At 41.4% G+C, this 16341-nt stretch overlaps 2 protein-coding genes across 2 annotated transcripts in view; both read left to right on the top strand.

Annotated features, from left to right (window-relative positions):
• Positions 1-11621, top strand: part of LOC139182681 (ATP-dependent translocase ABCB1-like) — a 31896-nt gene extending 20275 nt beyond the window's left edge. Inside the window, exon 5 of the mRNA XM_070787609.1 lies at positions 11559-11621. Coding sequence (XP_070643710.1) covers positions 11559-11575 — 17 coding nt within the window. The 3' untranslated portion in view covers positions 11576-11621. The remainder of the gene's footprint in view (positions 1-11558) is intronic.
• Positions 11563-16341, top strand: part of LOC139182682 (ATP-dependent translocase ABCB1-like) — a 71025-nt gene continuing 66246 nt past the window's right edge. The window contains 3 exon segments of the mRNA XM_070787610.1: positions 11563-11618; positions 13913-14101; positions 14500-14671. Coding sequence (XP_070643711.1) covers positions 11611-11618; positions 13913-14101; positions 14500-14671 — 369 coding nt within the window. The 5' untranslated portion in view covers positions 11563-11610.

Raw genomic sequence — 16341 nt, 5'->3', positions numbered from 1 at the left:
GAGAGCTCTATGAAGTCAGAAATATCCCAGGCAGTTTCAGGAAAAGGTATTGGAACCTAATCTGGTATTTTAATATTAAGCGGGAATCAGTTACGCAGTTCCCTGACATATTGATTATGGGTACAAGAGACAGGAATCCAAGATGATTCTAAAGTTTTTAGTCTGAGAAACTGCATAAGCTGGATGCAGTTACTAACAATTGAGATGAGGAAGATAGAGGGAAATCAGTTTTGGCAGTAAATACCAGAAATTTAATTTTGGGCATCGTCACAGGTTGGGCTTTTTGGAAACATGGAAATGGAAAAATGGGGACAAGAGAAGCTGTGTGTGTGTTTAGGATGGGAGATTAACAGCTTGTTTGTATGCTGATAGAAATTATCCAAGATAGAAGAGAAAGTGATGCTTTGGGAGAGACAGAGAGATTCGTTTGAGTGCTGTCCTTGAGAAAGGAAGGAAACTTATGCTTAAGGGGAAATACTTATTTCAAGTACAGGCATGAATAGTTCACCAACAATAACGGGTGAAAAGACAGAGTATTTGAATGTTAGTGCTCAAAGGTTGGTATACTTGGACATGAGGACTTGTAGAACTTGTCTTCTCAGTCAAATAGGAAGCAAGACATTTGGCTGATCAAGAAAGGAAACCTAAATTAAGTTCTAGGAATTCCCTGGCCATCTAGTGGTTAGGACTCCACACTCTCTGTGCTGAGGGCCCAGATTTAATCCTTGGTCAGGAAACTAAAAAAAATCTCCTAAACTGCATGGCATCACCAAAAAAAAACCAAAACAAGTTTCTTAGCAGAGTGAGAAAGTGAGTGGACTAGGGTGTCACACACTTTCACATCCTTGAACTTGATTGAGGAGAAACTGGCTCATAACTGTGAGCTCCCAAACCACCTTTGGTCAAGTGTACATTGATTTCGACTAAACCGCACAGAGACTTACAGCCTGATGTGCACTCAAGTCATGGAAACCTTGAAGAGGCCTTTTGTGCACTCCAGGATTTAGTGACATAGATTTTTCAGGACCTTAAGTCTCTGATGATTGCTGTGAATCCTTTCCCCCAGAAATATGCACGCAGATGTGCATGCAATTTGGGGGTCTTTATGGATCCTCTGATACCTGTCTGTGGATCCTAGGAACTTTGTGTGTGTGTGTGATGCTGAAGAGCACGTTCTTTACCCTGCGGCAGGACTGCTTCAAATTATGTGAATGCCGGTAATGAGTTTGGCTAGAGAATCTTACTGTGTGTCTGAGTTCTGTAAAATTCTCATGTGTTTGTTAAGCCCCTTCAAGAGGACCGGCCAGAAGATGTTGCACCGCATTTGGACTGGCACCTTTCTTTCACACCAGTCAGCAAAAGGAAATGTTTAAGGTTTTCTGTGTTCATTGGTTCCCATGCATGCTGTAATTTAGCAATATTCTTTGGAGTTGTGTTACCACCTTACAATGCAAGAATCTTTCAGTGCTCTGTGGTAGCTCAGCCGACTTTATATGTACATCTGTGACCCATTTTGATCTTACTCATTTTTTAATTCAGTCCAGACACACACACATTGATCTAACTGTGGGAGGTTTCTACTTACCCCCCTGTATACCTGCATGTACTCCATGGAGGGCCAGTACTGAACCCAGCTGTGTTAGTCAGGAAATACCGGGCTGTTAACGCAGCTGTTGAAGGTTGGCCCAGTCTGGGAAGAGTGGACTATCACATGGCTCCCTGCAGCTAGCAGAGCTGAGCTCACATGGGCCACAGGAAACGCACCTTGAGCTGTGTGGATCGGTCTTTTTCAAACTTTATTTTTAAAAATGTTTTGTATAAGTTTATTGTGTATAATGTTTAGAGGTTGTTTTCCGTTTCCAGTTATTATAAAGTGCGGACTGGAGTCCTTGTGTTGTACAGTACATCCCTTGTAGCCCGTCTTATACCCAGCAGTTTTGTACCTTCCCCTCCAGGCCCTGTGCTGCCCCTCCGCTGCGCTCCCCCCTCTCCACTGCTGACCCTGGTTTGTTCTTTGTATCTGTGAGTCTGTGTCTCTCATTATGTTCACTAGTTTGTTGGGTTTTTTTTAGGTTCCACATATGATTGATAATATCATACAGTATTTGTCTTTGTTTTTGACTTATTTCACTTAGCATGATGCTGTAGAAGTTCACACATGGTGCTGCCAGTGCCAAAATTTTGTTCTTTTTTGTGGCTCAGTAGTGGTCTATTGTATATGTATATATACACCACATCTTTAACCATTTATCTGTCAGTGGACACTTAGGTTGCTTCCATATCTTGGGCAACTGCAAATAATGCTGCTATGAACATTGGGATGTGTGTTCAACTGGTCTTTTTTTTAAACTGCATTAACATTTACATACATTTTATCTTGATCACTGAAAAATTACTCGGCCCTTACTTTCATAAGAAAATAATCGAGCTCTTTAAGTAGGAGTCTGAACCATTGCTGTGTCTTGGCTTTGCCTGGTCCGTATTTACGTGTGAGACGGACAGTAACCTGACCTAGTTACCTAGTAGCGTAGTAAGTTCTCACAATGGTCCGGCTGTGGAGACTTGCTCCTCCTCGGCACGCATCGTCATAGATGTCCGGATCACGGAGTTTCCACCTGGGGAGGTAGTTCATGTTGCATTCCTTGCCAGTCCTTCCCGTTCAGCTCCCTCTTCCAGTCTTGGGGAAACCTAGAGAACTATTTGGACGTTTGGTCTCTGTCTCTGCTACCTTCTGAAGAGATGCTGTATTCAGTAGTTACAGTGCTGGCTCTGGAGCGTAGGACGCCTGGCTCTGAAACTCCACCTTTGTCACTTTTTAGTTAAGACGATTGGGGGATTATTTTCATACCTTAATCTCCTCATCTTTGGAACAGTTAGATAGCGGTAGAACCTACTTCATAGAATGATTGTGAGAATTAAATGGATTCCTCACTTAAGACTCACAGAAGAGGGATTAGTCATAAAAAAAGTGCTCAATAATTGTTAATATTTGTAATAATTATCAACAAGAAGCTCATGCTTCCATGCTCCTCACAAATGAACCTACATAACTTGCAATGATATGGCTCCTTATCTCCTTTCATCTTTTCAGAACTCTGTGATACTAACTCAGTTTTTATAGTTGTTGAAAGGCAGACTGCAAGTCACTCAGTACCTGTTATGAATGTGAAGCCGTCCTTCTCAGGTGCGTTTCCTTAGTAACTATGGACTGCTAGCCATGCCCTTCAGGGAAGGCAAGGGCCTCAAACTATGGCCCGTGGGCCATATCTGGCCTATTGCCTCTTTTTACGCCATCTGTGAGCGTAGAATGATTTTTGCATTTTTAAATCACTGGGAAAAAATGAAAGAAAAATATTTTGTGACACATTATAAAATAATTTGAAATTGAAATTTCAGTATCTGTACATAAAGTTTTAGTGGAACACAGACATGCCCACTTGTTTGCATATTATCTATGGCTGCTTTCATGGAAGCCACAGACATTATTATACTATTTATGGCTACTTCCTTTAGGGGAGTTTAGGATGGGGATTAGAAATGAGGCACTCTGTGCTCTGGAGAACTGGCAGAACAGGTCTTCAGATAGATGTTTTCAGGATTGGATCTTAGGAGGCCAGTTCTTGCATCTCCTCATATCTAGAAAAGCACTTATTTCCTTTATGGGGACATTAGTTTCTCTTGACTAGCAGAAAACCTTTGCAAAGATAAGTGCTTAATTGCGTGAACTCCCCCTTTATCAAAATTGAATATATACTGTCCTTCCCTCGCCACTTGTTTGGAGCAGTTTCTCAGAGCTATATGAGGTGCTATCTCCCAGACTATAACCCTCATTTTGCCTAAAATAAAACTTAGCTCACAGCTCTCGTGCATTTTTTAAAAAGTTGACCAAGTGCTCTATGTACCAGCAATAGTATGTGTCCTAAAGAAGCATTTCCAGCCCCCAGGAAACTTGGTATAATGGGTGGAATGGACAGGGAGCCAACCAATGCAGTGGATGTGAGTAGTGCTGTGATACAGAGATACACAAAATACTTGGGAAGGGAAGGATAGGTGTTTGGCTCCATTTAGGAATCATGGGAGGCTTCCAGGAGGAGGTGATAACCAAGTTTGGTCAGTTGGTATCTTTCTCATGCACAAAGTAGACATGTTCTGTGTAACAAGTGAAAACATTTAAAAACAAATGTTAAATAAAAAACAAAGCTAATACCCTTCTCTCACCACTACTCCTGATTGCCTCTCCCCTGTCATACATCCTTCTGTGTCTTTATGATTTATCTCTACAGTAATTTTTACCCAAGGACAGTCAGTATTCTGTTATAAACCTGTTTGCAGATTCAGACTTCCAAATGTCCTGAAGTTTGCCTGGACGGGAAGGATTTCAAAGGTTTTGATGTTGGTCCTGGAGACGAAGGCAAGAAAGCTTTCTGATGCTTCTGGTGGGAGAATCAGCCTTTTGGAACCCCAGACACTCTCAGACCTTTCTTCTTGTCCTTCTCCAGGTAGAACCTCGTGACCTCTTCATGGGGGCAGACTAGGTACCAGAGCCTCCTTGTTGGACAGGAAGTATTCCTTGCTTAAGGAAGCTTGGATTTGCTAAGGCTCTTGAAAGTCTGGGAGTTTTACAAAAAACGTAGGCTTTAACTAGATAGTCATAAAAACTTTTGAGTGAACATGTCCTTCTCTGCTGCTGTAATAGACCCATTATCATCTTTCCTTCTTGTAACACCTTTCTCTAATCATCTTTTTGTTGTGGACCTGATATCCTGATATCCTACTCCCTTGTATCTCCATCTTGTTAGATTTTGCCTTTGCTTTAAAATCTCTATTGAGTTGGGCCTTGCGAACTCTGGTCCACTTGTGTGGACAGAGCTTCACCAGTGCTGAAGTTCTGTAGTCTTCTGTGAGTTCTCATCTTCCTCATAAGACTATGCACTGCCGGAAAATGAGCCTGAGTAAAGGTGATTGTCATTTTTAGACATGTTGTGTTAAAGGTGACAGGTTGGGGACAAGTGTAAACGATATCCAGGCAGTTGAAGGTAAGAGACTGAATCTTGGCACAAAGAGTAGGCCTAGAGATTTGGCATCATTTGAGTTGAAGGGATGATAAATCTCCTGGGCCAAGATTCATTGGGCATTTAATATCTTCTGGGCACTCTTCTTAGTGCTTTGTGTGTATTAACGCCTTTATTTCTTCATGGGCATGAGGTTGATACTGTTATTATCTATACATTACAGATGAGGAAACCAGGGCTCAGAGGATTGAGTATATTTAATTGACTAAGGTTATAGAGTTACTCGCTATTTGAACCCATGCAGACCAGCCCCAAGTCCAAGGAATCAGGTAGACAGAGGGAGACCCAGAAAGGAAGACAGTGAGGATTACATGTTAATCCAGAAATGAAAGTACTGGGGGAGATCTGCCATGTCTCATGGTGTGAGTGTCACCCAGAGGTACCCTGAAAATAAACTCTTGATTATTTGTCTCTAGGGGTTCAATTGATGGTACGTGGATGACTTTTCTTTTTCTCCATAACTATATCTTGGTTGGTTCTGTTTAGTCTCCTACCAGACTGTGGGCTGAGGAAGGGAGAAAAGGAGACACTCAACTTATAAGACAAGTTAATAATTCAGGGAAAAAGGGAAAAAAAGGTAGAAATAACTTACTTTTCTATTTATCTTTTACCATTTCTACTCTTACCTCACTAAAACTCATATGAGGAACATGAAAAGTATTTGTGAAATGCCAGTAATCAAAATAATGTCCATATTCTGCTGCTTAAACTATGAACATATAAAGAATATGCAGATCTTGGGTGTGTGTCCTTGGTGTTGAAAAGATAGAAAACACTGCCGTCAGTGTCGTCAAGGCCAGCGTGATGAGTGTGCTTCGACTAGAATGATAGCTGATATTTCAGTTCTAAGTACTTCGTAAAAATTTCCATGATGGTGTTTTTTTTTATTTGCTCAAGGATTTCCTCTGCTCTCAACTATTTCTTTGCAAAAATTCTTAGAGATAAATTTCTGGAAAAATCAAATACCAACTAATGGCAAAGTATTTTGCAGTATATTGTTTAGTGTGGCAGTTTATTTTTTAAGTTTGAGTAAAAACTTAAAATACGTCTAATTTTTCTGGAATAGTAGTGGTAGTGTAGAATAGTCAGATTTTTTTTGTTACTATGGGGGAGATGCTTTTTTAAAAACTAGGTTAGTTACAATGTAAACTGTATAATATTATAAAAAGCAGCAAAAAATGAAAATAGATAATACCTGACCCACTCTAGGTGCTTAAGAAGGGAGATGAATAAGTGAGAGACCAAATCACAGAATTTTATAGGTGAAAAAGAGCCCAGAGAATCATCTGGCTCAAACCCATAATTTTGTAGATGTAAAAACCAGTGCTCAGGAAGCTGAGCCAACATGGCCAGAATGGAATTGCTTGCTAGTGGGCATTGCTGAATTCCTGGGCCAGGAATCCTGCCTTTTATTCTGGTATTTTCCCCACTCTGTTGGTGGTTTCAAATTCTGCCTAAAATGGAAGCAAACACTTCAAACCCAACTTTTCATTTGGTCTTTTCTCTCCCTAAGATGCCATCCTGTGGACTTACATATTAGTGTATCAGGCAGGGCAGCCCCAAGGTACCACTGTTCAGGCCAGGAGTGACTGTGCCTCCCAGAGGCACCTCGGTCACCTGTGATGAGCCCAGCCACTCTGAATGGCAGGCAAGTGCCAGAGGGGAGTGATCATCTAAGCAGAAGGTCCAAGTTCCTCTTGCTTGTGTCTGATGGAGCTCCCTGCACAGATGACGGGAACAATTGAGTCACAGCATTCTTGGGCTAGAACGGACCTGACAGGCCACTGAAGGCAGTGGTTCCCTCATGTCTTTGATCAGAGAATCCTGCTGTGTGAATGATGTCTGTCGTAGATGCTGCCCGGGGAAATCAGCTTCCAGAGAGGCTTCCTTGGTTGAAAGTGGTGGAGGGGAGGACCTCTGCTAACTGTCTCTCTGACCACCCAGCAGCAGTGCTGAAGTCACTGCATATGTTGCCACCACATTTGTCCTGGCTGCAGCCCGTGCTGAGTCATCCTTTTTCTTCCCAATTCCTCTCTGTGTTTCCACTCACCTGCGCCCACTAGTATCCAGTTCTCCACACACTCTCAGGAGGAGCTTTAAAATATTTTTTTGAAAAAATGTGTTTGGCCATTCTGTATTTTAGTTGCAACATGCTGACTCTTAGTTGCTGCATGTGAGAACCAGTTCCTTGGCCAGGGATTGAACCCAGGCTTCCTGCATTGGATTGCTGAGTCCTAGCCACTGCACCACGATGGAAGTCCCTAAGAATGAGCTCTTACAGACATATGACAGGTCACATCTATCCTCGATGGTTTTCCATAGCCTGGAATAAATCCGTCTTCCATTGGCCTACCTGGCCCACCTAATGTCCCCCTCCTGCCTCGTCAGTCTCATTGGTTGTTGCTTTCTGAGTACAGCCCACCCACAGTGACCTTCTCACTGTTCCATGAACACTCTCATTTCCTCCCTGGCTAGGGGCCGTGTAGAACCTGCCCCAGCTTCTTATCATTCATTTCTCCCACAGAAAGACCTTCGTCCCCAGTCCACTCCAAAGCTACTGTAGCATCACTGCTTTATTTCCCTTTTATGAGTTAGTACACTTATTTTGTTGATTTATTGAGTCACTTGTTTATCCAGTTCAGTTCAGTCGCACAGTCATGTCTGACTCTTTGCGAACCCCATGGACTGCAGCCTGCCAGGCTATTACAGCTTCTCAAATGGGAAGAAAGGTGTAACAGAAAAAAGTTCCTGTCTTAAGTTAACTGTCTTACTATTTCAGCAGTGGTACCCTGTCACATGCAGTTTGGGGTCTGATAGTGAAAGGGTTTCCTACTCGCACAGAATCCAGTGAGATTAGAAAAAGCGGCGCTCTCGTTCTGAGTTGTGTCCAGAGTATCCAGAACAGAGCCTGCTGTGCAAAGTGGTTTGAAAACCCCTTTATAACATAATCTAATTTTACCAGTTAGGAAATCACAGATGTATCCATGTCACATACTTGTCTTTACACTGTTATTAAGAGTTCAGTAGTTAAAACTACTAAACTTATTGAGATATTTGGGTCAGACAAAAATGTAATTAAATGTGATTCCAAAATGGTATGAAGTCTTTAGTTGTGGTGCTGGACACTGTTTGGTGGTTTAGTCATTAAGTCGTGTCTGACTCTTGTAACTCTAATCCCATGGACTGTAGCCCGCCAGGCTCCTTTGTCCATGGGATTTCCCAGACAAGAATTTTGGAGTGGGTTGCCATTTCCTTCTCCAGGGGAACTTCCTGACCCAGGAACTGAACCTGAGTCTCCTGCACTGCAGGCAGAAGCCTGTTCAGTGGCAGGTTTCTTTGCGGTCTTGCTTGGTTTTAGAAAAGGCCTTCCTTACCCCAGGTAGTAAGGTGGTGGTCTGCTGTATCTCTGTTTAACCCCACAATATGCAAGACACATGTACGAAACAGAATGATTGTTGGCATATTCTTACAAATGGTCTGCGTGTTGCTGGCTCTGTGAAATCCTTGAACGTCTTTTGAACAGGTGCAGGTACAGCAGACAGAGCAGCAGGCTGTGCACCAAGGATACAAAGGTAAATGACACAGTCGTGTTCTCAGGCGCTCACACCCGTGGAAACGGCAGGAGGAGATGGGTATGAACCATGGCGTGTCTGTTCTAGGGTTGACTTAGTCAGCTGAATCGTGTGTCAGTTACTCTGGGACCCTGTGAGTCACCCTGCTGGAGATAAGCCACTTAGGAAGAGGTCATACTGAGCTCATGCGTGAAGGACCAGTCTTTTCCAGGAGAAAGACTAGGAAAAGGCAGTCCAGGTAGAGAGAGGAGAATGAAGAAAGGCTTAGAGGAGGAAAGCTGTCAGCACTTCTCCCCTCCATCTCATCTCAGTATGTGGACAGTAGCTTTTCATCTGAAAGGATAGAGCTTAGTCTCATGAAATTGAAGCAGCATCTTTTGTCATGCCCTGTTTCCTCTCCAATCCCAAGGGCAAAGGCTTCAGGAATGTGATGATCAAGCAGACCTGGGCTCTGTTTCCTTTTATGCTGTGGTATCCTCGCCCCCTACCCCCAACCCCAGATGGTGGCTGCACAGTGCCCTAGCTACTGGGATGAGGAGAAAGGGTGGGGATAAAAAAAAATCTGGAAAGTCATTGTGTGGCTTATTGTGGTAAGATTGTAAAGGAATTAATAGGGCATGTATGGCTCTTGGACTTTGTCCTTTATCCAGTGGACTGTCATTTAAGGTTATTAACAGAGGCAATATAATTATATTTTTGTTCCCAAAAAGAAGATCTGGTGGCAAGATAAAGACTTGATGGGATTAGAAAAGCCAGTTAGGAGGCTCTTGTTAGAGCAGATGTAAGAGGTGATGGGGACCTCTTGGCTGTGAGGAAGGAGAGGATTTGAGTGGCTCCCAGACAGATGCAGGAGTCACTGAAGCTGCCCAAGTGGTAGAGGCCACCCTGGGAGTGAGTGTAAAATTCTCAGAGGCAGCAGCATGGAGGGAGGAGAGGGCATGAGGAACTGGTGGATAAGACTAAGAGAGAGGGATCAGAGTTATGGGAGGACGAGGAGGATGAGGTGCTGGAAGCCAGAGGAGAAAGTGGTCAAGAATCTAAGCAAGTATTTTATTAAAATAAAAGCTACACTTAAATATTTGACTTTTCTTGTTTGGGGAGGGATTAATTAGGAGGTTGGGATTATCATGAATGCACTACTGGATATAAAATAGATAACCAACAAGGATCTACTGTGTAGCACAGGGAACTCTATTCAATCTGTTGGAGAATCTGAAGAAAAGTATATATAGGTAAATATATACACACATATACATGTACATATATATACATGTACACTCATATACACATAATGTCTACTAGTTTTTATATACCATACCTAGGGAGCTTAGATGATCTTTTCAACCATGTATCTACCTCCTTCCTTCCACACAACACACCCATACTCCTGCCAAAGCAGCTTACTCATTCTTCACACATGCAGTGTTGTTCTCTTTTCCAGAAAAACTTTTCCTCTTCTTTCCCATACCTGTCAAGAGCACACTCACCTGAACTAGGCCCTCTTAGGTTGCATCGTAACTTTTGAAATGACTACAAGATTTAAGGCATGCTCCCCGCATTGATCCGGCCATCTTGATTATGATAATGTATCCTACAAAAATATTCACCATATATAATGTATGTGGACAGATATGTTTAATGCGGCATTGCATGTAACAGTAAGACTGGAAGCAACTGAAATAGATGAAACTTTGAAAAAACAAAGATACACATATACACACATGTGAAAGTCACTCAGTCGTGTCTGACTCTTTGTGACCCCCCACGGTCTATAGCCTGCCAGTCTCCTCTTTCCATGAAATTCTCCAGACCAGAATACTGGAGTGGGTAGCCATTCCCTTCTCCAGGGGATCTTCCCAACTTAGGGATCAAACACAGGTCTCCCACATTGCAGACATATTCACTAACTGAGCCACCGGGGAGGCCCCATATACACATGTACTGACATGGAAAATTGGCCACTGAATGTAAACTGTGATTCTGTCTTTTGAAATGAGCATGTCTGTGTATACTTGCATATAGAAAATAAAATCTGAAAAAAAATTCACACCAGAATATGAACAGTGGCTAGCGCATGCGCGCGCGTGTGTGTGTGTGTGTGTGTGTGTGTGTGTGTGTGTGTGTGGAGGGAGGTGTTAGAGTTTTAATGTACCTTGTCCTAAAATGTTAACATTTGCTAACACTGCATAATGAGCTCACTGGTGTTTATTACATTCTTCTTTGTATCTTACGTTTTTAAAATAAAAACTGAAGAAATGTGGTGTTCAGTTTGAAATACTAAGTGGTTTAGGGTCAAGTCTGCACTGATATTTATCAGGACAAAGCCCACAGAAAATATTTTTCTCCATGTCCTCTTGGAGTGGTATTTCATAAAACATTTTAATCCAAGGACACTAGTATCTCTCCTGACAGACTCCTTAATCAATGCAGCTTTCTTCTTGCAAATAAGCTTCACTGAACTTAGTGTGTGTGTGGTTGCATACAGCCAGTAGTAAAGGATTTGCACAGATGCCCTGATGCTCATAGATAATTACAATTAAATTAGTTCGACCTATTTTTGTGTAAGTTGGTAAGTGAGACAAGTTTGATTCATTTTTTTTTGCTTATCTTTTTGAAATTTCCTCATTTGTCTGTGTCAGGTCTTAGTTGCGGCATGTGGGATTTTTTTGGGGGGTGCGTGGGCTTTTCCTGTTGGGGCACATGGTCTTCTCCAGTTGTGGCATGCCTGCTCCAGAGCGTGAGGGCTTAGTTGTCATGCACAGCATATGGGATCTTACTTCCTTGACCAGGGATTGAACCCACGTCCCCTGCATTGGAAGGCAGATTATTAATACTGGACTGTGGAGGAAGTTCTATTTATATGCATATTTTTAATGGAAAATAAAGAGACATAACAGGGTATGTTTGTTTTGAGGTGAACTAGTACTATAGACGGAACAGAGTATGGCAAGAAGCTGGAGAAGGAAATGACCACGTAAGTAGACATTTTTCTACTATTGTTAAGTCTTTCTGTCTTAATCCAATTGTAATACGGTTAAAATTTTTGCACTATTATAATAAAGATTCCAAGTTTGGAGGGGAGCAACATCATTGTTCGTTTTTTAGGAGGATACAATGTAGGTTTTTTTCTTAAAAGAATTTGCTGCATAAGACACTCTAAGGTGAAGGCTGAGCCTGGATCAGACTGATGTATGCGTTGGTAAATATAGAATATCATCTGCAGGGAAATTAGAGGGGTTCAAAGTGAGCTTGTTTAAAATGCAGTTAAGAATCACATTATTTGCAATGGCTTTGTATTATTAGTTTCCTTCTTGGCTGGCTTTAGTCATGATATAATGAGATCAGTTAACAGGATTTTTTAAAATATAGCATCTTATTCTGAACAAGGAAACAAGGCATTCAGAATAAATATAGCCCTTTTAACCTTAATTCACTTTGGAAGCTTTCATTAATGATTTACTTACCTTGAAGTTTGCTCTCAGAACAGCTTATAAAACATGTCCAAAGGTATGAGTTGGTGATTCACAAGAAAATGATTGCACATTATCCTGTAATCCTAATCCTAATCCTACTCTAGAAGGTTTGAAGAAAATGGACATATTTGACCATATTTTGAAAGTTGAGAAGCAAACACCTCCAGATACTCTTATGGAGAGGCACTTTTTTAATATTGATGAAAAACAGTGTCTTATAACCATCTTGAAAGTGAAAGTTTCTCAGTCATGTCCAACTCTTTGTGACCCCATGGGCTGTAACCTGCCAGGCTCCTCTGTCCATGGAATTCTCCAGGCCAGAACACTGGAGTGGGTAGCTGTTAGCTTCTCCAGGGAATCTTCCCAACCCAGGGATCGAACCCAGGTCTCCCGCATAGCAGGTGGATTCTTTACCATTTGAACCGCCCGGGGAGCTGGTAATCATCTTATAAATGCTTAAATACAGGTATTTTTTCCTGAGTAAACGTAGACTGGTGGCTTACAATATTTTAGCTCATTTTCAAAGCACACGTTCCACTTGTTAAATGAGGCATCTTTTTAGCTATCTCTTGCTGCATCATTAACACTTGGATAATAAATACTGAGTTATCTATTAACTAAAATTTAGTATTCTAATTCTATCTTCCCTGATAAATACTTTGTACATTACCGGGTATAATTGGGGAAGATAACGTTTACATCAGGCTGAGCATTGACATCAGCAACTATCTGATTATTACATCACCATTTTTATAGTTTTTGCATGATTCATACAAGTTTTTTCTTTGAGGGTGGCAAGTTGTGAATTTTTAAAAGTGGGAATATTGGAATCCTGTATTTCATTTTTGAATGTTTGTTTTTACCTAAAAAGTAATTGCTTAGTGAAGCACATGAGTTGTTCACTTTTTTCTGTATGAAGACTCAGATAAGGAAATACAAATTTGGCATTTCTAGTTGATCAAGGGTCTGGTTTTAGAAGATGCTCATTCTTTTTATCATTAGAATTTAAACTAGGGGCCTGCTACTTGGTTCATTAAGCATTTCAGGATAACTCATGATGGCCAGTTGGGCAGATGGTATAAAAACATTTTTTGTTCTCAGTTGTCTCTTGGCAGATTAATAACCCAAAAGGTCAGGTGACCATCTCCGTCTCTTGGTTTCACTTTCTGGCAAGTTCTGTCCCTTCTTTCCATTCCCCAGTGTGCAGAAACCATCCCAGTGTTCATCAGCTGATACCGGGGTAATCCAGGTGTGCGGATGACACTGGTAGACCTCACCTAATGCTGTGATGCTTTTAGGCACCACTCACGTCTTTCACAATAACTGGCGTTCTCTCCATGCTAATTGCGTGCCAGGCACAGAGGCAAGTGTTTTTATATATTACTGTGTCACAGTTCTTTTTCTTGGCCATGGTACGAGGCATACGGGATCTTAGTTCCCCAATCAGGGATTGAACCCATGCCCTTGGCAATGAAAGCATGGAGTCTTAAGCTGGACCGCAGGGAAGTCCCACTGTGTTACAGTTCTTATCTCCATTTTGCCAGTTAGAAAACTGGGACTTGGAAAGGTGAAGTCAGCCTGTATAGCAGTTAAGAACTGGGATTTGAGCCAAAACAGTAAGCACACTCTTCACCACGACATTCTACCAGGGTGGCCGTAGTTGGATGCTGACCATCAGCTCTGCTTTGAAGGAGGGCAAGATTGCCAGATGACTGAAAGGCAGGGCGGGTGGTCTGCTGGGGACAGTGCATGGATGAGAAAGTGGCGTGTGTGCAGCTTTCTTGTTGCTTTTCAGGTACGCCTACTATTACTCTGGAATTGGCGCTGGCGTGCTTATTGCCGCTTACATCCAGGTCTCGTTCTGGTGTCTGGCCGCTGGAAGACAAGTACACAGAATCAGAAAACAGTTTTTTCATGCCATCATGCAACAGGAGATAGGCTGGTTTGACGTGCATGACGGAGAACTTAACACCCGCCTCACAAAGTAAGTACCTGGGTGTGTGTTGAACTCTGATGTGTGCTTCTTATTCTTTTAAAATGGAAGTGAGGTCATAAAATCTGAAAGTAATTCTGAAACTAAAGTCCTTCTGAGTCTTGATCGTGCCTCATGCGTCTTTTCGTTCCCAGAACCCTGACAGGGCATGAAGAGGTCCCGCATGACTGGTAGTGAATGAGGGGTTGGACTTGCCAGACCCAAGACATCTTGTGGGAGTGAGCATTAGGGCGGTGACATGATACTTGCTGGGGATGTTCCTGAGCAAAATCCTAGATGTAAACTGATTTACCCCACACTGAGACAAACAAACAAACACTCAACTAGCTTCAGGAAAAAAGTTCTGGTGTTCATAATCCTGATGTTTATTTCTAACACTGTTCTTTCAGTGACATCTCCAAAATTAATGAAGGAATTGGTGACAAAATCGGAATGTTCTTTCAGGCAATGGCAACATTCTTCACCGGTTTTATAATAGGATTTACAGAAGGTTGGAAGCTCACCCTTGTGATTCTGGCCATCAGTCCTGTTCTTGGCCTGTCAGCTGCTGTCTGGGCAAAGGTAGGTGTGAAGCCTATGAATCCAGGCTATTAAACTGTCTCCACCCTCAAAAAACACTCCACAACTCCTCCAGTAGAAGGCTGTTTTTGTTACATTGATGACCCTGACACTGACGATGACGTTAAATCTTCTGATAAATCTTGGTGTTAAATCTGTTCACAATCAGTGGGAATAGGCAGTTGTGAGCTCACTGAGTTGTCCCCACCCAGACTCTGTGCTGTTACTGGGGGAAGGGAAAGATGGAGCTCTCCCATCTCCTTCTCTGCCTTCATGCAAAAGGCATGCTCGACTCTCAGAGAGCTGTGTTCTCGGTAGATAGTTCCCTGTTCACAAGTAGAGCTTCAAGTTCAGTGACTAACACGTAAGTCCCACTCAGTTACCATTACTGATGTCAGTGTTTTTGTAGATTTTATTTATTTTGTTGGCAGAACAGTTTTGTCAGCATTATAAATGGCTTTGTGTTTATACATACTTAAGTCCATTGGTGTGAAGACAGTTTTTTAAAAAGAGGTTTTTTCTAGCCCCTTATGCATGTACCTCTGAGGTCTGTGGTTCCCTCTTTGTCACGAAAGCAAAGCAATGCAAATGGCCCTCCCCACCTCCGCAGGGAGGCCTTTCTCTTGAGACTGGGTGTGGTGTTCATTCTAAATTGATTTCCTGTAAGTGTAGGTGGCCATGGAGAGATTGGCCTGGTATGTAGTTTCTTAGAGAAAAAGAGAAATGAGAGACAGCACTACACATTCACATGGCAAAAGGATGTAGAATAACGGAGGGCCAAGCAAACCGAAGCCTAACACAAAACAAATCAGGCTGTATTAAGAAATTAAAAAATTTAACCCTGTGGGATGGATATTGTTTTCTGTTATAAATGGTAACTGCCATTTTTTAAAGTATCTACTGTGTCAGGGAAATACATATTTTTTCTCTTTTTTAAAAAAATTTGTTGACATGCAGTTAGTTTACAGTGTTGTGTTAATTTCTGCTGCTCAGCAAAGTAATGCAGATATACATATATATACATTATTTTTCATATTCTTTTCCATTATGGTTTATCACAGGCTATTGAATACCATTTCCTGTGCTATACAGTAGGACCTTGTTACCCAGATTCCACTTTTTTTAGGTTAAAAAATCCCAGGAAATTTCAGAGTATAAAATAACAACATATCTTAATCTCCCCCCAAATTAGTAAATGTTAGTTACACTTTTTGCAATATTTAGCTATAATATTTTCTACATGTGAACTAGAAGTTTGTAGAATATTACAGAATATTTTCCCCCTCGTTCCATCATATTATCTTCTTCTTCAAAGGCATGAAATACATGTTGTAAAGTTTAGACATTATCTCATTTAACAGAGGAAGAAATTGAAGTTCTGAGAACTCTTATTAATTTATTGTTCAGATTAACACAATGTTTGAATGGTGTTCTTGGTGGCTAAACTGCATCTCTGTTGAAATATTTGGCAAAAGCCTTTGTGTTAATTGATTTTTCTGTTTACTAGTATTTAGGCAAGTCAGGTGGCAGATTCTTCATATCAGTATTTGCTGAAAAACTGTTCTAAAATATATTGATGTTTGTTCTAGTTAAGTTAGGGGGAAAAGCAGTAAGTTAATCTTTTGATAATTAATTGTGCATTACTTCAGATACTATTTAATATTTTCTTTAAA

This window comes from Bos indicus, chromosome 4, assembly GCF_029378745.1.
Source record: "Bos indicus isolate NIAB-ARS_2022 breed Sahiwal x Tharparkar chromosome 4, NIAB-ARS_B.indTharparkar_mat_pri_1.0, whole genome shotgun sequence".
NCBI lineage: Eukaryota > Metazoa > Chordata > Mammalia > Artiodactyla > Bovidae > Bos > Bos indicus.
This window is presented reverse-complemented; position numbering and strand designations above follow the sequence as displayed.